The sequence below is a fragment of the Vicia villosa genome, linkage group LG3, assembly GCF_029867415.1.
Source record: "Vicia villosa cultivar HV-30 ecotype Madison, WI linkage group LG3, Vvil1.0, whole genome shotgun sequence".
Lineage (NCBI taxonomy): Eukaryota > Viridiplantae > Streptophyta > Magnoliopsida > Fabales > Fabaceae > Vicia > Vicia villosa.
In genome coordinates, this window is record NC_081182.1 from 217,318,466 (window position 1) to 217,340,000 (window position 21,535).

Below are 21,535 nucleotides of genomic sequence, written 5' to 3' on the forward strand. Positions count from 1 at the left end.
TGTTTATACGATTTGGATAAGTTTGGATGTGTTTGCATGCTAGGGCAGTTGCAGGACGAAGCTTTTGCCAATGAAGCAAAACAAAGCTTTTTCCAGAGATGCATATTTGAACTTGGCTGTTTCAAGTGTTCGAAGATGCATATCCGAACTCTTTCCTGTGTCATAGTTTTCTATGTTTTTTTCTAGGATATGGCTGAAAACCAAGCAAATCAAGGAAGGATGAGGTTCGAGCGACCCACCCTAGCTACCTCAGCTCGTCACAAGAGGGTTAGTCAGTGGCTACAACCGCCCCCTGTCTCAAGATAGGGAGACACCCCTAAAACATAAACATTTCCCAATAACGCAAAGACATAAACTCGCTTAAAACAACAAAACAAACAACAAATAAAAAACACTTGACATAGACATATGTCTAAGATATTACAACAAGCAAAACAATATCATATGATGGAGACATCATAACATTATTGTCATATGCAATTGAGATATACAAAACAACCATCTCAATACATCTAATTCTTTCTCCATCTGCAATCTCTCCATCTAGCCAACAGTTCAAACTCCTTTCAAGATAATCATAAGTTTAAATGTTTCAAAAAAGCATTTTCATCGAAAACTTCGTTCTCAAATAAAATACATGCTCATTTCCTCTAACAATCATCATATAACTATTGAAGTTAAAAAAAAAGACAGTGTGGAGTGGATGTTAGAAAACACCTCAATTTACAATAACAAAAAAATTCAACACACTGTAGTCAATTGATTTGACACTACCCTTTAGCATTTTATACAAACGTCAATTTAACTGGCATCTCTACTTAAAACATAACACACTAGCGCCAATTAAATTAGTTAAACTATATCAAATCGCAAATTCAATTTATTCAGAACTGACACTTGGTCCTTTTTTTTATAGTGGAATAGCCAATTCATCTGAAACTGACACTTGGTCCCATTTTTTTTTAAAATTGGGATAGATTGAAAATAAATGAAAAGTGAATTATTTGGGTAAAAATTTCAAATTTTGATTCCCTTAAAGATTTTTTTTTTTTTTTGTTGATATTTTTATTTGAAAATATTTAGGAAGATATGTATGGGTACAATGTTTGAAACAAAAAAAAGCATGAAACCAAAGAACATGGCACAATCCGAATGAATCTGTGTTCAACAGATTGAACAACAATGAACTCAAACCTCGTATCAGTCCACACTCCTCCACCACTTCCCACCATCCCCAAAACAACCCCTCTATACCAAAGAATCTACATCCCAACCCATGTCTACACACACCCATCAGCTATCCTCCTAGAACTCTGCACTTCCATCAAAGAGCTTCACCAAATCCTCCCCCTCATCATCAAAAACGGTTTCTACAACGAACACTTGTTTCAAACAAAGCTCGTAAGCTTGTTCTGCAAATTCGGTAGCATGAATGAAGCATCCCGTGTGTTTGAGCCTGTGGAACAGAAGTTGGATGTTCTTTACCATACCATGCTTAAAGGGTATGCAAAAAACTCAACTTTATGTGATTCTTTGAGGTTTTACAATAGGATGAAAGTTGATGAGGTGAAGCCTGTTGTTTATGATTTTACTTACTTGTTGCAATTGTGTGGGGAGGATTTGGATTATAAAAAGGGTAGGGAGATTCATGGGATGTTGATTGTTAATGGGTTTGAGTCGAATTTGTTTGCTATGACTTCTGTTGTGAATTTGTATGCTAAGTGTAGGAAGATTGATGATGCGCGTAAGATGTTTGATAGAATGCCGTGTAAGGATTTGGTTTCGTGGAATACGGTTGTTGCGGGGTATGCGCAGAATGGGTTTGCTAGGAAGGCTTTGTGGTTGGTTTCGGATATGCGGGAAGATGGTCAGAAGCCGGATTCGATTACTTTGGTTAGTGTTTTGCCGGCTGTGGCGGATATTAAGGGTTTGAGAATCGGAAGGTCAATTCATGGTTTTGCTATTAGATCGGGATTTGAGTCGATGGTTAATTTTTCGGCGGCGCTTTTGGATATGTACTTTAAGTGTGGATCGGTTGAGACTGGGAGATTGGTTTTTCGGAGGATGAGTAGCAAGAATGTTGTTTCGTGGAATACTGTGATTGACGGTCTTGCGCAAAACGGAGAGTCTGAAGAGGCGTTTGCGACTTTTTTGAAGATGTTGGACGAAAAGGTGGAGCCTACGAATGTTAGTATGATGGGTGCTTTACATGCTTGTTCTAATTTAGGTGATCTTGAAAGAGGGAGATTTGTTCATAGATTGTTGGATCAGATGAAACTTAGTTCGAATGTCTCGGTTATGAATTCTTTGATATCTATGTATTCGAAGTGTAAGAGAGTTGACATTGCAGCGTCGGTATTTGATAATTTGAAAGGGAAAACAAACGTCACATGGAATGCCATGATATTAGGTTACGCGCAGAACGGTTGTGTAAATGAAGCTTTGAATTTGTTCCGTAAGATGCAATCTGAAGGCATTAAACCCGACTCCTTTACATTTGTGAGCGTGATCACTGCTATAGCAGACTTATCGGTTACCCGCCAGGCTAAGTGGATTCATGGACTTGCGATAAGAACAAATATCGACAAGAATGTATTTGCTGCCACTGCTCTTGTTGACATGTACGCAAAATGTGGAGCCATCGAAACTGCAAGAGAGCTTTTCGACACGATGCAAGAGCGACATGTTATAACATGGAATGCAATGATCGATGGATATGGCACACACGGACTTGGCAAAGCAGCTCTTGATCTCTTTGATGACATGCAGAAGGAAGCTTCCATTAAGCCGAATAATACAACATTTCTGTCTGTTATTTCAGCATGTAGTCACTCAGGTTTTGTTGAAGAGGGTCTCTACTATTTCAGAACCATGAAGGAGCATTACGGCTTCGAGCCTTCGATGGATCACTATGGTGCCATGGTTGATCTTCTCGGTCGTGCCGGAAAGCTAGACGATGCTTGGAATTTTATTCACGAGATGCCTATTAAGCCAGGGATTACCGTTTTAGGTGCAATGCTAGGTGCTTGCAAAATCCATAAAAACGTCGAATTGGGCGAAAAAGCCGCAGATATGTTATTCGAGTTGGATCCAGATGAGGGTGGTTATTATATGCTGGTTGCAAACATGTATGCCTCTGCTTCAATGTGGGACAAAGTTGCTAAAGTAAGAACAGCCATGGAGAAAAAGGGTCTCCACAAAACTCCCGGCTGCAGTTTGGTCGAATGGAGAAACGAAGTTCACGCATTCTACTCAGGAAGTACAAATCATCCTCAATCGAAAAGAATCTACGCTTTTCTCGAGACTCTTGGAGACGAGATCAGGGCTGCTGGTTACGTGCCTGATACCAATTCAATTCACGACGTGGAAGAAGACGTGAAGGAGCAATTGCTTAGTAGCCATAGCGAAAGGCTTGCAATTGCCTTCGGGCTTTTGAATACAAGAGCCGGCACAACAATACACATCAGGAAGAATCTAAGAGTTTGTGGTGATTGCCATGAGGCTACCAAATACATTTCGCTCGTGACGGGAAGGGAAATTATAGTGCGCGATTTACAAAGGTTTCATCATTTTAAGAATGGAAGATGTTCTTGCGGGGATTACTGGTAAAATTATAGACGCCATTGTTACTTACTCACATTGCATCTTGATTCATCATATGAAAATATTTCAAGAAAAATGCATTGTTTGGATCAAACATTTAACCGCATAATAGATCATTGTAGTACCCTGCTGTTGAATCAGTGGCTTGTAACTGTATGATTCAGTTGTATACATTTTTTAGGAAATATGCCTTTTTTATCCATAAATTCTAATTCCACTGTCTATTAGTGGTAGAACTAATTTTTCATTTAACAATCATATATTATAATCACGCGTTAAAAACAATTCACGGAATCACATGTCATCATCTTATCTCGTCCAAATATTAATTTTTAAAATATGTTTTTCTACTAGAAAAATCAAGATATACAATTATATATTCGTGTAAAACTTATTCCATGTATTAACATATATAAAAATATTTTCTAGTCGATAAGATTGAGCCATAATGATTATTTTTGTAATATTTTCTAACGGTTTCCATGCAAAAATGAATTTAGTTATATATCTGATTTTTTTTCCGTATTAATGTATATAAAACTATTTTTTAGTCGATATGATCGAATCATAATGATTATTTCTATAATATTTTCTAACGGTTTCCATGCTAAAATCAATATAATTATATATCCGTTCTTTTTTTTTTTCCGTATTAATGTATATTTTTTAGTTGATATGATCGAATCATAATGATTATTTCTATGATATTTTCTAACGGTTTCCATGCGAAAATCAATATAATAATATATCCGTTCTTTTTTTCCGTATTAATGTATAATTTTTAGTCGATATGATCGAATCATAATGATTATTTCTACAATATTTTCTAACGGTTTCCATGCAAAAATCAATATAACTATATATCCGTTCTTTTTTTCCGTAATTTGAAATTTTTTATAATAATTTATATTATAGAAAAAAACATATCTTAAATATTTTGGTTGAAGTGGAAAACAGAGAAAAGCATTCAAAGCCATGAAAGGAAACTAGTACAAAGATTCAATGCATATTCTCAATATTTTCCCTATAAATTCACCTTCATTCTCAACACTTCACTTCACACCAACTTCATTCTCAAATCTTTTCACTCTTGAATTCAGTTATCCATTTTCCATTTCCAGAGCTTTTTCACTTCAACCAACACAATCCATTGGTTCTTGTGTTATGAAGTTGAAAGCTTTGTTCTTTTTGTTGTTTTCAGATACCCTTTAGCCAAAAGCTCTCACCTTTGTGTTGAATTTAGATACCCTTTATAGTTTCTCTACAATGGCTTCTACTCCAAACAACTCCTCGAATCCTGCTCCTAGACCTGCTGAAAATCATAATCTCAATCACCAAAATAGCCATAAACGCCGTAGAAATGTTTGGTCTTCCTCCTCTGTGAACTATTCCAACTCAAGGTTTGCACCTTTAGCTCCTGCTGCTGCTGATGTTGATATAGCTGCTGCACATGGTAGTGGCAATGGTAGTGTAAGAGGTGTATATTCGTCTGCGCCGAGATCTTTATTGGATGGCAGGAGATCAAAGCTGGCTCCTGAGTTTTCTGGCAGGAGGTCCACCAGGTATGCTGCCAAGAAACATTCTGGAATGCCAAGGGCAGCGCGTAATACACTGCCTCACAGCGAAGCTGCCAATGAGGTTCTTACTTATCTCTACAATGCTGGTAACATTGTTACTAATATAGATAATGTTTTGATTTCAAATGAACATAGGCTATGGGAAATTGAGGATTATATTTATATGCTTAAAGATTTTGGTAATACTGGTCACTTATTGTTAGCTGAGAGGTGTTACAAATTTATTATGAGTAAGTCAAATGAGAGGGTTGCTAAAGGTAAGTTAACCAGTGCTATGATTGGTACTCTTGGTAGGTTAGGGAGGATTGTTCGAGCTATAGACTTGTTTGGAAAATCTAGGATTGAAGGTTATGGAATGACCGTGTATACGTTTTCGGCCATGATTAGTGCGTATGGCCGAAATGGGCGCTTCCCTGATGCGGTAAATTTGTTCATGTCTATGCGTGGCTTGGGCCTTGTGCCCAATTTGGTTACGTACAATTCGATAATTGATGCGGGTGCGAAGGGGGAGGTGAGTTTTGATGTAGTTGTTAAGTATTATGATGAAATGCTAGCTGCTGGCATAATGCCGGATCGTCTTACATATAATTCACTTCTTTCTGTTTGCGCCTCGAAGGGCATGTGGGAAATGGCTCAAAAGTTATTGAGAGAAATGGATGGTAGGCGTATTGTTCGCGATGTGGTTACGTATAACACGTATTTGGACACGCTATGTAAAGCCGGACAAATTGATTTGGCTAGAAGGGTATTCGAAGAGATGTCTTTCAAGTGCGTTTGGCCAACCATTGTGACGTATAGCACACTTATGGATGGCTATGCAAAGGCTAACCTCTTGGAAGATGCCCTACTTCTATATGAAGAAATGAAGCTTCGATCTGTTTGTCTCGATAGAGTGTCCTATAACTCACTGGTCAGCATCTATACGAAGCTCGATAGGTTTGATGAAGCTGTCAGTATATGCAGAGAGATGGACGGATGTGGAATTAAAACTGACGTCGTTACATACAATGCTCTGTTGGCCGGGTATGGTAGGCATGGTATGTATGCTGAAGTTAGAAGACTCTTTGAAGAGATGAAAGTTCGAAACATATATCCCAATACACTAACCTACTCTACGATGGTCGATGTGTACACTAAAGGTGAAATGTTTCAGGAAGCGATGAATGTTTATATAGAGTTCAAAATGGCAAGATTGGAGGTTGATGTTGTCTTTTACACTACAATCGTAGACGCACTCTGCAAAAACGGTTTAGTGGAGTCTTCTATTATGTTGCTTATTGCAATGATTGAAAAAGGAATAAAGCCAAATGTGGTGACATTCAACTCCATAATAGATGCATGTCAACCGTTGCCAGCTTTGGAGTATGGAGTTCATGGTTCTTCGCAAGCCATCGAGTATCCAAATGAACAATCATCTGCAATGCTTATTGATGGTGCTTTTCAGAATAATCCCGGGGAGGACCGGATCTTGAAGATGTTTCAGCAACTTGCTTCTGAAAAAGCTGGTCATGTAAAGAAGCTTAGGAGGGGACGACAAGACCTACACTGCATATTTTGGCTCTTCCAAAAAATGCACGAACTACACATTAAACCAAATGTTGTCACATTTTCAGCCATTTTGAATGTGTGCAGGTAAAATACTTTGAAATTTGTTCTTTCTGTTATCTTGAATTATATATAACCAATCTCAAACTATATAATTTGATTGATTTTGATGCAGTCGCTGTAATTCATATGATGATGCTGCAAAGCTGTTAGACACGCTGCGCTTGTTTGATAGCCAGGTGCATGGTGTAACCCATGGACTGTTGATGGGTTATAGGGAACAAGTATGGTTTACTGCTCAGACTCTATTCAACGAAATCATGCGAATGGATTCTTCAACTGCGTGCGCGTTTTATAACGCCCTCACAGATATGTTGTGGCACTTTGGTCAGGTATTAAAATTTTGCTTGTTTTGTAAGAAATTTGCTCTTTTTTTTTCATAACAATAAAATTGATTTTGATCACAGAGACGCGGAGCTCAAATGGTTGCAATTGAAGGGAAAAACCGAAATGTGTGGAAAGGCGAATGGTCAATTTCTTGCTTGGATCTGCATCTGATGTCTTGTGGTGGTGGCTGTGCTATGGTTCATGATTGGTTGCTCAATATGCATAGGACTTTATTTCAAGGCTCTGAACTGCCTAAGATTGTGAAGTAAGGATCTTTTTCACCTAAATATTTGATTGGAATAATGAGAAGATTAAAGTTTTAATCATAATTTTAATATATTTTGCAGCATATTAACTGGTTGGGGAAAACACAGCAAAGTGATGGGTGATGGAACTTTGAAAAGAGCTATTGAAGCACTCCTTAACGGAATGGGATCGCCTTTTAGATTCGCTGAGAATAATATGGGAAGACTTACATCTTCCGGAGATCTGGTCGCTACTTGGCTGAGACAACCTGGCATTATCAATATGCTCCTTCTCTCCGATGTCCTTAATCATTCTCAACCTGCTGGTCCACCACATGGTTATCCAGCTTCTGGTTGTTAGATTGATAGAAGCTACGTAGCACCGGTGTGTCCATAACGATTCGGCTAAGAACCTTCACCACAAATGACGGATCTTTTGCGAATATCATGGTGCAGCGGGCGATTGTTCGTTAGTTTAAGATTCTGCAATAATAAATTAAAAATAAAGACGCTAATCACATTCTAGGCTCTTCGGCGAAAAAAGGATCAAGTTTCGGTGAAAGTTGATCAATACTTGAACTGTTGATGTCGTGTTATTGAGTTAGTGTTGTTTAGTGTGGTCCAAATGAGTTTTCGAACTCTTATAGTTTAATAGTCAGAATTTTCCTATTAAAAGTGAATAAATGAGATATTGCGAGTTTGAATCTCAACCTCAATAATTGGAGTTTAATAGTCAGAATCTTACTATAAAAGTGAATAAATGAGATATTGCGAGCTTGAATCTCAACCTCTACAAATGGAGTTTAAGACGGTAGATAAACAAACACTTGAATTCAAATAAACCAGTCGTAAATCAATTCATACCGAAATACAAAACACTATTAACCAACTCTAATGACTATCTCTATTTCACTCCAATAAGTCAAATCACTGCTTTATCCCATTTTGAAAAGCACCTCCAGTTAAGTGCTTCTATTGTCCTGAAATTTTAAAATTAAAAAATCAAACATTAATATAACTCACTTTTAAAATTAGCATTAAAAATGTAAAACAACCTAAAATAGAAACAAAAGTAACTAATGATATAATTTCTAATCAAAATAAGAAAATCGAATTCGATATATAAATCAAGATTCATCACCTTTCTGATTATGTTTAGCTCTCTAGTAACATCTATTATATTCATTCGTTCATTTGGTGATTCCATTGAACAAGCAAGTCCAATTCTAATAAGTGAAACTACTAACTTCTCTGCGGTTAGCATAAGTTGATGAGTGTTTCTATCTTCTATTGTTGCTTCTTCATCTCTTGGAACAATGTGTTTGTCCAAAATTTGTGCTAAATTATCAGGAAATGAAGTTGCAACAAAGTTATGCATATTTTGACCGTCTCGAAACATTTCATCTGTTGGTCTTTTTCCAGTAAGCATTTCCAATATAACTATCCCAAAGCTATACATGTCGCCGTATGTAGAAACTTTAGAATCCATTCCATACTCTAAAAGATATAGCAAAAATGTTAATACTATCCAACTTATAAATTTATCAAGTCTATTGAAAAGAAAAAAAGAATGATTCGAAAGTTTAGAATATACCTGGAGGAGTATATCCAATTGTCCCTTTTATTCCGATTGTACTAATTTCCTCGCGAGAGGTAACATCAATGGAAGAGACAAGTTTTGCTATTCCAAAATCGCTCACATGTGCAACCATGTCATCGTCAAGAAGGATATTGCTTGGCTTTAGATCACAATGAACGATCATTTGCTCACATTCACGATGAAGATAATGTAATGCAGAAGCAACATCGATAATCATATTCAACCTTTGACGAAGATCTAGTGTTTTCAAAAGCTCTACATTCCCGGTCCTTGGGTGCAACCATTCTTCTAAGCTTCCATTTGTCATGTAATCAAAAACTAGAGCTTTAAATTCTTGACCTTTGTAATCAATACTAGAACAACATGTTAGAATCTTAATAAGATTTCGATGTCGTATACTTTTTAGTGCATTACATTCGGCAATAAAACTCTTTTGAGCTTCCTTCTTTTGTAGCTTCAAGACCTTTACCGCAACATCTTTATCCTTTGCCACAAGACGTCCTTTATACACAGAACCAAAACTTCCTGATCCAATGAGGTTTCTATCTGAGAACCCGTCGGTTCCTTGATGAAGGTCTTTGTATGAAATCTTAGCTAGTTGGTCAATTGGTGGTGAATCTGAAGATTGCTTCTTGTTTCTTTTTCTTATCCAATAGACAATTGGAATAAATGCTAACAAGAGAATACAAACAACCACGCTAATAATCACAACCTTCAGCACGAACTTATGGTTTTTTGCAGGTTTCGTACTCTTGACAGGGCACGGCGGTAGATGTAGCTCTGAAATACCTCCACAAAGCTTATTGTTACCAATCACTACTATACCACTTGCATTTCGAAAGACACCTTCAATTGGCACCTCGCCTTCCAACATGTTGAAAGAAACATTGAAGTACTCGAGAATAGAAAGATTCTGCAAAACTTTTGGAATTGGACCAGACAAGTGATTTCGAGACAAATCTAATTTTTCAAGACCTTTGAGAGATGCCAATGAGGACGATATGATTCCTTCGAAGGAGTTCCCTTTCAAATTAAGATATTCTAAGCTTATGCATTCACCAATGGTTTCTGGAATGACCCCTGACAAATGATTCTCAGAGACATCTAACCAATTGATATTCTTTAGAGTACCGACTTCTTTTGGCAAACTACCACTCAATGAGTTCCGAGACAAGTCTAAAAAATTTGTTAAAGACGAAATACTTAAAATCTCCGAGGGTATGACTCCTCTAAGGTTGTTTTGTGCAAAGCCTAGGTATTGTAGATTTCGACAATTTCCAATATTTGGAGGAATGTTCCCTTCTAACATATTTTCATCTAGTCCCAAACCATACAATTGAGTGAGGTTACCTATGAAGAATGGTATATTCCCTGATAATCTGTTTCCAACCATTATTAACTTTTGCATCATTTGAAACTTCCCAAAAGTAGTTGGAATTGTTCCTTCCAAGAGGTTATCTATCATGTTCAAGAGACTCAAGTTAATTAGATTTCCTAATTCGGTAGGAATTTTTCCGTGTATTTGATTGCTCCCTAAATTTAGTTGACTAATTGTGGTGGATAGATTGCCAACAGAACTTGGCAAACTTCCTCCAAAATTATTTCCGAATAATGTGATCGATTGCAACTTACTGCAGTTTGTCAACGATTTTAAAAACTCTAAATCCTTAGTTGAATTGTAACCTAGATTGTTTGCAGCCATATATATCTGCAAAAGACTTTGTAGCTTCCCTAGACTTGGAACTTGTCCAACAAAATGGTTTTCACTTATATCAAATATTGCCAAAATAGAAGCATTTGCAATGGAAGTAGGGATTGGACCTGAGAATTGATTTCCTCCGATTGCAAAATATCGGAGATTGGGGAGAGTGTGGAACAAATTGGGTGGAAGAGAACCACTAAATTCATTGGCTGCAGTTGAAATCACTTTAAGAGATGACATATTATAAAGACAGGAAAGAAATGTACCAGACAATTTGTTGACCTGCACGGCTATAGCTTTCAACTTTTTTAGGAAGCACATTTCATTTGGAAAATTTCCCTCCAAGTTATTGAAACTGATCGAAAAAATAGAAAGGGATGTAAGATTCCTTATGGATGAAGGTATTTTTCCAGATAAATTGTTTCTTCCCACGTAGAAACTTTGAAGCTTTTGAAGAGAGCCAATTTGGCTAGGTATTTCGCCAATAAGATTATTTCCTGCTAAATATACGCTTTTGAGCTCAAAGCACTTTGTCAAGTTTATAGGAAACTCTCCGACAAACGAGTTGTTGACTAAAATTAGATACCTTAATCTTGACAAACAACCAAGTTCTTGTGGAATGTTTCCAAAGAAAATGTTGTTTCCAAGATTGAGGTATCTCAGATGAGACAGATTTCCAATATATGGAGAAATGGATCCATGCAATTTGGATCCTCGCAACGTCAACCTTGTAACTCTTTGACGCATGGGACTACATGTGATTCCGTGCCATTTGCAAAAGTGGTTCGAACTATTCCAAGAACCTAGGATACCATATGGATCACTAGATATTAATTGCTTGAATTGGAGCAGAGCCAAATGGTCTGTTTGGTTTCCTAATTCTAATGCGACAATTCTGTTTGGACCGAACCACACTAAGGTTAAGATGAAGAAATGAATGTATATATAACAGGACATATGTAACAAGAAAAAATCAGGCTTCATTTGGTTGAGAGGAGCAAGAGAGTGTTTGATAATTCCTCTCTTTCAGTATGAATTTAAATACTAGATGCAACATGTAGTGGGAAATGAAAAATTTAAATTCTAAACAAATAAAAATAGAAAATTGCCTCAAAAGTTAAGTCAACTGATTGAACCAAAACAAGTAGCACTGCTTAGTGGAGCAAAAGTAGAGTGATAGTGCTGTGTGGAAATTTTGACACCAGTCTTTCTACACCAACTACTTTAAATATCCACTACTAGCTTATATAATGCGCTATATGCTCTATAAGCTTATATAAGTTAGGTGGTGTTCTTTGTAAACTAAAACATTAATCTTTGGCTTTCTTTCACAAGTCTCATTTGATGGCTTATAGCAAATTTGACCATCTTATAGTGGATTTCATAAAGTAAAGTTGTTTGGGTTAAAAAAACTGATAAGCAAGTGATCACCAAAGGAAGAGATATACCCATTTCATCGAAAGACAACTGAAATCTAGGCCCCTCTCAATTTTGAGTTGCTTCGGGGAAGCCTTTTTAACTTCCTCGCGATAAAAGCTCCTAGGAATATGAACAAAGTTGTGAATTAAATAAGGTAAAAACATTTACAGAGAGAAAAGGTCTCATCAAAAAGTTCAATAGTTATAAATGAAGTCAAAATTTGGCAATGTGTTGTCACAATAACCACATTCAAGATGTAATTGCCAGAGCAATCTTTGTTGCAATGTAGCTTTTCAAAAGACAAGCATGAACCATTTCTCCTGAAAAGTAGCCTTATCAAGATAAAATCAAGCTACAAACATATCGAAAACGAGATCAAGCGCCTCTCTATACCTCTCATATTGATTATAAGCATTAATCATACAGTTCCAAGCAACAATATTTCTCTGAGGAATTTTGTCGAAAAAGTCTCTTGCAATAATCAAACTACCATAGACAGCCTCGCAGACGCGCTCATGGATCCATCTCCCCGGTATCAATGTCTCTACTACAATCACACACAACCAAAGCATTCACCATGGTAATCTCAAGGGTTGATTATTGTTGACATACCCAGCAACCAAACAAGCTGGAGCAGCAAAATTTCACTTAGGAATATTATCAAACAGTTTCTACCCAGACTTGAGGGTAATTGAAATAAAGAGTCTAGGAATCAAGTTGATGACATAGTAATTTTACAAAATTTATGTCACCAAATTGTGAAACTACCAAGAAATCAATAAGATTTCTTAAAGGGAATATTATATAGTATTCATTGTTGGAGTTAGAATTTGCTATGTAGCAATGACACCTTCTAAGCGTGTCCGTGGGTCGGACACATGCACGACACTTGTGATTATATTTAATTTATTATTTTTTTAAATTATTATTAGTGTCGTTGTTTTAGTGTCTGGAGTCATTTTGGGTATTCGTACTTCAAACAGAATTTGAGTGTGCAATATTTTCAATTCAATCATAGTTTTGCATCAATTTAGATAATTTAAAATGAGATGATAGAAAAATTATTTAGTAATTATTGGTTATTATATTTTAATCAGTATTTTTAATATATTAATTTATATTAATTATTAAGCTTAAATGCAGTTTTGATCCTTCAAATTTCTCAATTACTTGATTTTGGTTCCTAGAGATGTCAATTTAAGGGGTCAAAAAATGTGAACCCTAGCCCACTTAATGAGAGGGTCTAAAAATATCAAAGAATAATGAGCCCCTAAACATAAAGGCCCTAAAATTTAGAAGGGCCCCAAATAAAAAATTAATAGTTTTAAAAAGATATTTTAATTTCACAAATTTTTAAAATAAAAAGTTAATAATTTTTTTTAAAAAAAAACTACTTTTTATATAAATTATGTGAATTACTTTTATTCATATAATTCATCTCTTTATATGAAAGATACTCTATATAGTTAGCTCAATTAGTGCATTATAATGAATTACTTCTATTTATATAAATCATCTTTTTTTTTTTCCTACAGAATAATACAATATATTCATTAAACTAATGGACATAGAACTTTGCTAGGAACACTTAAATGTCTTAATAACTTCCTATACATTTTTCAAACTAAAATGTACGAACGAAATAAATATGAAAACATATGAATATATATATATATATGTATATATATATATATATATATATATATATATATATATATATATATGTATATATATATATATGTATATATATATATATATGTATATATATATATATATGTATATATATATATATGTATATATATATATATATATATATATATATATATATATATATATATATATATATATATATATATTACTTGAGACAATTTACATGTGTGTTTGTGACTGGTTGAGTTATTTAAGATTAATTAAGCAACATCTTTTTATATATGACATTTACATTTGAAAGAAAATAACAAAGCTGTTAGAACAAGATTTGTTCTGATCAATTATCTTAGTTTTGATGATAACAATAATATGAATTTTGCTTAAAGATAATATGGTACTCTAATCCAATGCAATTTCCTTTTCAGGAAATATATAAAGAGTACGCATAATTCAGCGCTCAGAAGCTTTGTCTCAAAGGGTTCAGCATGCAACATCAGAACATGGTCTGGCAAGACATCAGAAGATGGTCGAAGCAGAATCAGAACATGGGTCTATGGAAGCATCAGAAGAACAAGAGAACAGAAGCACTGAAGTTCTGATGGTATCACGCTCAGAAGTACTTCAAGGTCAGAAGATCAGAAGATGCTATGCACCAAGCTGTTTGACTCTGATGATATTCAAACGATGTATTCACAAACATCAGATCAGAAGGAAGTACAAGTGGCAAGCTACGCTGACTGACAAAAGGAACGTTAAAAGCTACTAAAGGCTACGTCAGTAGACACAGCGTGAACAAGGCTCGAGGTAGTTGACAAAAGCGTATAACATTAAATGCGATGCTGTACGGAACACGCAAAGCATTAAATGCATTCAACGGTCATCTTCTCCAACGCCTATAAATATGAAGTTCTGATGAGAAGCAAGGTTAACAATTCTGACGATTTGCAAAACAATTAACTTGCTGAAACGCTGTTCAAATTCAAAGCTCAGAATCTTCATCTTCATCAAAGCTCACTACATTGCTGTTGTAATATATTAGTGAGATTAAGCTTAAACGTTAAGAGAAATATCACAGTTTGTGATTATCGCTTTTAAGAAGCATTTGTAATACTCTTAGAATTGATTACATTAAGTTGTAAGGAACTAGAGTGATCGTGTGGATCAGAATACTCTAGGAAGTCTTAGAGGTTATCTAAGCAGGTTGTAACTAGAGTGATCGTGTGGATCAGAATACTCTAGAAAAGTCTTAGAGGGTATCTAAGCAGTTGTTCCTGGAGTGATCAGTGTGTGATCAGAAGACTCTGGAAGACTTAGTTGCTGACTAAGTGGAGAACCATTGTAATCCGTGCGATTAGTGGATTAAATCCTCAGTTGAGGTAAATCATCTCTGCGGGGGTGGACTGGAGTAGTTTAGTTAACAACGAACCAGGATAAAAATAACTGTGCAATTTATTTTTATCTGTCAAGTTTTTTAAAGCTACACTTATTCAAACCCCCCCCCCCCTTTCTAAGTGTTTTTCTATCCTTCAATTGGTATCAGAGCGCCGGTTCTAAGGTGCAAGCACTTAACCGTGTTTAGAAAAGATTCAGGAAGAGAAAAACGCTTCAGTAAAAGATGGTTGATGAAAGTGAAAAGTCTACACCTGCATCTACATCTGGCTCTGCTGAGCAATACAACGGTAACAATGGTTATACTAGACCGCCGGTATTTGATGGTGAAAACTTTGAATACTGGAAAGATAAACTGGAAAGTTACTTTCTTGGTCTAGATGGTGATCTATGGGATCTTCTGATGGATGGTTACAAACATCCAGTAAATGCCAGTGGCGTAAAGCTGACAAGGCAAGAAATGAATGATGATCAGAAAAAGCTTTTCAGGAATCATCATAAATGCAGAACTGTTTTGCTGAATGCTATCTCTCATGCTGAGTATGAGAAGATATCTAACAGGGAAACGGCCTATGACATATATGAGTCCTTGAAAATGACTCATGAAGGAAATGCTCAAGTCAAGGAGACTAAAGCTCTAGCTTTAATCCAGAAGTATGAAGCCTTCAAGATGGAGGATGATGAAGACATTGAAAAGATGTTTTCAAGATTTCAAACTCTTACTGCTGGATTGAGAGTTCTTGACAAGGGATACACCAAGGCTGATCATGTAAAGAAGATCATCAGAAGCTTACCCAGAAGATGGGGTCCTATGGTGACTGCATTCAAGATTGCAAAGAATCTGAACGAAGTTTCTCTGGAAGAGCTTATCAGTGCCTTGAGAAGTCATGAAATAGAGCTGGACGCAAATGAGCCTCAAAAGAAAGGTAAGTCTATTGCATTAAAATCCAATATCAAGAAATGCACTAACGCTTTTCAGGCTAGAGAAGAAGATCCTGAAAAATCAGAATCTGAAGAAGATGATGAACTGTCTTTGATCTCCAGAAGGCTAAATCAACTCTGGAAGACCAAGCAAAGGAAGTTCAGAGGCTTCAGAAGTTCAAAGAAATTTGAACGTGGAGAATCTTCTGATGACAGAAGATTTGACAAGAAGAAGGTCATGTGCTATGAATGCAATGAGCCTGGACACTTCAAGAATGAATGTCCAAATCTTCAGAAGGAAAATCCCAAGAAGAAGTTTCATAAGAAGAAAGGTCTTATGGCAACCTGGGATGAGTCAGAAGATGATTCAGACTCTGAAGATGAGCAGGCTAACTGTGCGCTGATGGCGACAGAAGATGACGGATCAGAATCTACATCAGAATCAGATTCTGAAGAGGTATTTTCTGAACTTACTAGAGATGAGTTAGTTTCCGGTCTAACTGAACTTCTGGAACTCAAGTCTCAGATCAGTCTCAAATACAAAAAGCTGAAAAAGCTATTTGAATTTGAAACAAAAAAGCTTGAGTTGGAGAATTCTGAATTAAAAGAAAAACTTTTAAAATTATCCAATAATGTTGGATCTCCTTCTGATTCAGAAAAATCCACTCCTGGTCTAAACCATATTCTGAAAGAATATGATTTAAGTTTCAGGAAGTTCTTATCTAGAAGTATTGGCAGAAGTCAGCTAGCTTCTATGATATATGCTGTGTCTGGAAACAAAAGAGTCGGCATTGGTTTTGAGGGTGAAACCCCATACAAACTTGAACCTGTTGATGAAATGAAATTCACATACAAGCCATTGTATGATCAGTTCAAGTATGGCCACTCCCATGATATTAGGCACACTTCACATGCTCAAAGTTTTCACATAACACACACCAAAAAGCATGTGACACAACCTAGGAAATATCATGAAACTCACATTAAAAATTATCATGCTGTTCCTCCTATTGCTTACAATGTTAAACCCAAGTTCAATCAGAACTTGAGAAAATCTAACAAGAAAGGACCCAAAAAGATGTGGGTACCTAAGGATAAGATTATTCCTATTGCAGATATCTTTGACTGCAAAAAGGACAAAGCACAACATGTCATGGTACCTGGACTCTGGATGCTCACGACACATGACAGGAAGAAGGTCTATGTTCCAAGACCTGGTGCTTAAGTCTGGAGGAGAAGTCAAGTTTGGAGGAGATCAGAAGGGCAAGATAATTGGCTCTGGAACTATAAAGTCTGGTAACTCTCCTTCCATTTCTAATGTACTTCTTGTAGAAGGATTAACACATAACCTCTTATCTATCAGTCAATTGAGTGACAATGGTTATGATATAATCTTTAATCAAGAGTCTTGCAAGGCTGTAAATCAGAAGGATGGCTCAATCCTATTTACAGGCAAGAGGAAGAACAACATTTATAAGACAGATCTGCAAGATCTTATGAGTCAGAAGGTGACTTGTCTTATGTCTGTTTCTGAAGAGCAGTGGGTCTGGCACAGAAGATTAGGTCATGCTAGTTTGAGAAAGATTTCTCAGATTAACAAACTGGATCTTGTCAGAGGACTCCCTAATCTGAAATTCAAATCAGATGCTCTTTGTGAAGCATGTCAGAAGGGCAAGTTCTCCAAACCTGCATTCAAGTCCAAGAATGTTGTTTCTACCTCAAGGCCATTAGAACTCTTGCACATTGATCTGTTTGGCCCAGTCAAAACAGCATCTGTCAGAGGGAAGAAATATGGATTAGTCATCGTAGATGATTATAGCCGCTGGACATGGGTAAAATTCTTGAAACACAAGGATGAGTCTCATTCAGTGTTCTTTGATTTCTGCATTCAGATTCAATCTGAAAAAGAGTGTAAAATCATAAAGGTTAGAAGTGATCATGGTGGTGAATTTGAGAACAGATCCTTTGAAGAATTCTTCAAAGAAAATGGTATTGCCCATGATTTCTCTTGTCCTAGAACTCCACAGCAAAATGGATTTGTAGAACGAAAGAATAGGACTCTGCAAGAAATGGCCAGAACCATGATCAATGAAACCAATATGGCTAAGCATTTCTGGGCAGAAGCAATAAACACTGCTGCTATATTCAGAATAGAATCTCTATCAGACCTATTCTAAATAAGACTCCTTATGAATTGTGGAAGAATAGAAAGCCCAACATTTCATATTTCCATCCTTTTGGATGTGTATGCTTTATTCTGAACACTAAAGATCATCTTGGTAAGTTTGATTCCAAAGCACAAAAGTGTTTCCTTCTTGGATATTTTGAACGCTCAAAAGGCTACAGAGTATACAATACTGAAACATTGATTGTAGAAGAATCAATCAATATCAGGTTTGATGATAAGCTTGGTTCTGAAAAACCAAAGCAGTTTGATAATTTTGCAGATTGGGATATTGATATATCAGAAGTTGTTGAGCCAAGAAGCAACGCATCAGAAGCAGAGCTTCTCAGAAGCAAAGAATCAGAAGATCAAGTATCAGCTTCTCTGGAGAATCTAAGCATTTCTGAAGAACCATCTGTCAGAAGATCATCCAGACTCACTTCTGGTCATTCAGAAGATGTCATTCTTGGAAAGAAGGATGATCCAATCAGAACAAGAGCATTCCTTAAGAACAATGCAGACTGTCAATTAGGTCTTGCGTCTTTGATCGAGCCAACTTCTGTTGATCATGCTCTAGAAGATCCAGACTGGATAATTGCTATGCAAGAAGAACTGAATCAGTTTACAAGGAATGATGTTTGGGATCTTGTTCCTAGACCAGATGGATTCAATATAATCGGTACAAAATGGGTCTTCAGAAACAAGCCCAGAATTAGAAGATGAGAAGTTCTTATATATGGGTATCTTCTGGAATGAAATCTTTTTCTTAAGAAGCTCTGATTGAAATCAATTAGAAATTGTGATTCAGTTATTACTAACGTTTCATTGTCTAAGTTGATTCAGAATCTCTTTAAAAGCAAAACAGCTGTAACTGGCTATCCAGATGGTAAACACGTGTTCACTATTCCTGGACAAGCATGCGAGCAGTTGAGGGGACGTCTACTTAGGTAACTGTGCAAATCACGTCTTTTGTCATTATTATCTCTCCTCACGTCACGTAACATTAAATGCTTTTCATCATTTACTCTCTTTCAGTTTTCTTTTTATATTCTTCAAACGTTTCTTTTCCCTCTTATATTTCTCTCTCTTTGCATTCAGTTTTCTTTTTCGTTCTCTCTCTTTACATTCATATCATAAACCCTAGTAGTTTCCAATATCTGCAACTTCATCATGAATCCATCGTCAAGCTCTGGGAATCAAGATAATGATCGGAAACAAAAGAGAAAGGCAACTGCTGATCCAGAAACCAAACCGAAAAGAGTAAGGATCACCTCCCTTGACGGTACCCCTCAATCACCTCCCTCTTCAAAGACCTCCACCACCTCTTCCTCCTCTTTCATCCTCTCGGAACCACCTTCTTCACCATCTGGTATCTCCTCTCCTTCAACCCATCCATCAGATATTTCTTCATCTCTCTCACACCCTTTTCCCACCAGAACACCTAATCCCTATAGTGTTGTTCTTCCCGACTCCAGGTTCACTGTCAATCCTCCAACCCCTACCACTCAATCATATCTGGAGCTTTTACATTCTGATGTAAATGGCTGGTTGGAGATTCTGGGTGCTGCTCATCTTAACCATCTGGATGAGTATGCTACAAGCAACCTTTGGGATACCTTTCGTCAGGATTTCCTGGTTAGGGCTACAGACACTCAGAGAAGGATCATGTCTGAAGCTCCTGGTATTCGTGGTCTTCGGTTGGAAGTTGGTGAAAGCAGCTGTCACCATCTCATCAGGAACAGAAGTGTTCTTGAGAAGAAGATACCTGCAGATGAGTTGGAAGAAGAAAATCTCTGCAGAGACATCGTGGTGTGGAAACCATGGTTTCCTGTGCTGACTGGAGATTTTCAGTGGCTGTTCAACTGGTTCAGAATGAACCCTTCTGAAAAAGCACCTCACATGGTCTTTCCAGTAGTGGTGTATCCTGCTGAAGTTGCTGGTCCTACTCCTCCAACAAACCTAGCAGCTATTCTTCAAGCATTGGAAGATGGAACTTCTGAGCTGCCTGAACCGGAATATGCTAAGGCTACTTCTGAGTCAGACTCAGATGAGGAAATGGAAGATGCACAAGTTGAAGATCTCCCAGAAGATTACCCTGCTGAGATTGCTGTCCCTTTTGGCAGAAATTCAGGTGCCTCTTCTTCTGGTGAAACCTCAGCTCTGATGGAGACCTTGGAAGCTCTTCATCAGAATCAAGCTATGCTGGCTTCTCGTTTGGACGCGCAAGAAGTCGCCAATGCTGAGTTTCGCTCCTTCATGGCAAGGCAAGCTACAAGCACTGACGGGATTCATGATGTTCTGGCGCGGATTTTGCGTAGGCTAGGATCTTAGTCTTTTGATTTATGTAGTTGTCTTTCCTTGTTGCATCCGTTTTCCTGCATTCCTCTCTTGTAATCTTTTTTGATTATAAATGAAAAGTTTCCTTGTTTTTACATTCCAGTGATTTTATTTGTCATTTTATTCATCTGAATCTTTTGATATATTCTTTTTGATGTTATGACAAAAAGGGGGAGAAGATAAATGATAAATGATTTGATTAATCTATCAGTTGCTGGGTAAAGCTCCCACACATTTACTAACAAGAACTACAAGTTCTATATGGTTTAAGTGTTTTGCAGGTATAAAGAAGTGAAGAGAATCTTCAAAGCAAACACCAGAAGCAAAACCATAAGAAGTGTTATTCTGTAAAAAGAATAAGCTCATGGAAACTGAAGCAAGCTGAGTGCTGTCAAGCTTCAGAAATCAGAAGCAAGAAAGAAGAATGAATCAGAAGCACTGATAATAGAATTTGATCCATATTTGTCTATCTGCTCTGACAAAATTCTATTTGCTCTGATACATTATTTCAGCCTATATGGCTCCGATACATATCATGTGTTCTAATATACATTTTATGTTCTGACTCGTTCATGCTGACTTTTGTCGTTTAGTTTTTGTTCTGTAACATTTCAGGATGTAGAGATGCTCTGTTGATGCTCTGGTACATTCAACAATGTTCTGATACAAATCTAGCATGAAGTGATGTTGGTAGAAATTCAAGCTCTGAAGCTATCCGAGGGAAGCAGAAAACAGAAGCTGTGAATGTTCTAAAGATCCAGAAAACTCAAGTTCTGAAGCTGTCCTAAATGGAAGCAGAAATCAGAAGCTGTGAATGTTCAGAAGATCAAAGAAATTCAAGTTCTGAAGCTGTCCTAGATGGAAGCAGAAGTCAGAAGCTGTGAATGTTCAGAAGATCAAAGAAATTCAAGTTCTGAAGCTGTCCTAGATGGAAGCAGGAATCAGAAGCTGTGAGTGTTCTAGGGATCTAAAGAAATTCTAGTTCTGAAGCTGTCC

General features: G+C 36.7%; 3 protein-coding genes across 3 annotated transcripts; 2 read left to right on the top strand and 1 right to left on the bottom strand.

Annotated features, from left to right (window-relative positions):
* Nucleotides 1–1,075: 1,075 nt before the first annotated feature.
* LOC131593597 (pentatricopeptide repeat-containing protein At1g11290, chloroplastic-like) lies at nucleotides 1,076–4,085 on the top strand. The gene has a single exon (XM_058866165.1). It carries the CDS (start codon nucleotides 1,183–1,185, stop codon nucleotides 3,607–3,609), a length of 2,427 nt encoding a protein of 808 aa, XP_058722148.1. The 5' UTR covers nucleotides 1,076–1,182; the 3' UTR covers nucleotides 3,610–4,085.
* On the top strand, nucleotides 3,467–8,255 carry LOC131593596 (pentatricopeptide repeat-containing protein GUN1, chloroplastic-like). Its single transcript, XM_058866163.1, has 5 exons — nucleotides 3,467–3,605; nucleotides 4,805–6,812; nucleotides 6,901–7,117; nucleotides 7,193–7,377; nucleotides 7,460–8,255. Exons 2-5 carry the CDS (start codon nucleotides 4,870–4,872, stop codon nucleotides 7,716–7,718), a joined length of 2,604 nt encoding a protein of 867 aa, XP_058722146.1. The 5' UTR covers nucleotides 3,467–3,605; nucleotides 4,805–4,869; the 3' UTR covers nucleotides 7,719–8,255.
* Nucleotides 8,221–11,683, bottom strand: LOC131593595 (probable LRR receptor-like serine/threonine-protein kinase At3g47570). Its single transcript, XM_058866162.1, has 3 exons — nucleotides 8,952–11,683; nucleotides 8,499–8,854; nucleotides 8,221–8,337 (listed from the first exon to the last, which is right to left on the bottom strand). Exons 1-3 carry the CDS (start codon nucleotides 11,641–11,643, stop codon nucleotides 8,320–8,322), a joined length of 3,066 nt encoding a protein of 1,021 aa, XP_058722145.1. The 5' UTR covers nucleotides 11,644–11,683; the 3' UTR covers nucleotides 8,221–8,319.
* Nucleotides 11,684–21,535: the final 9,852 nt, after the last annotated feature.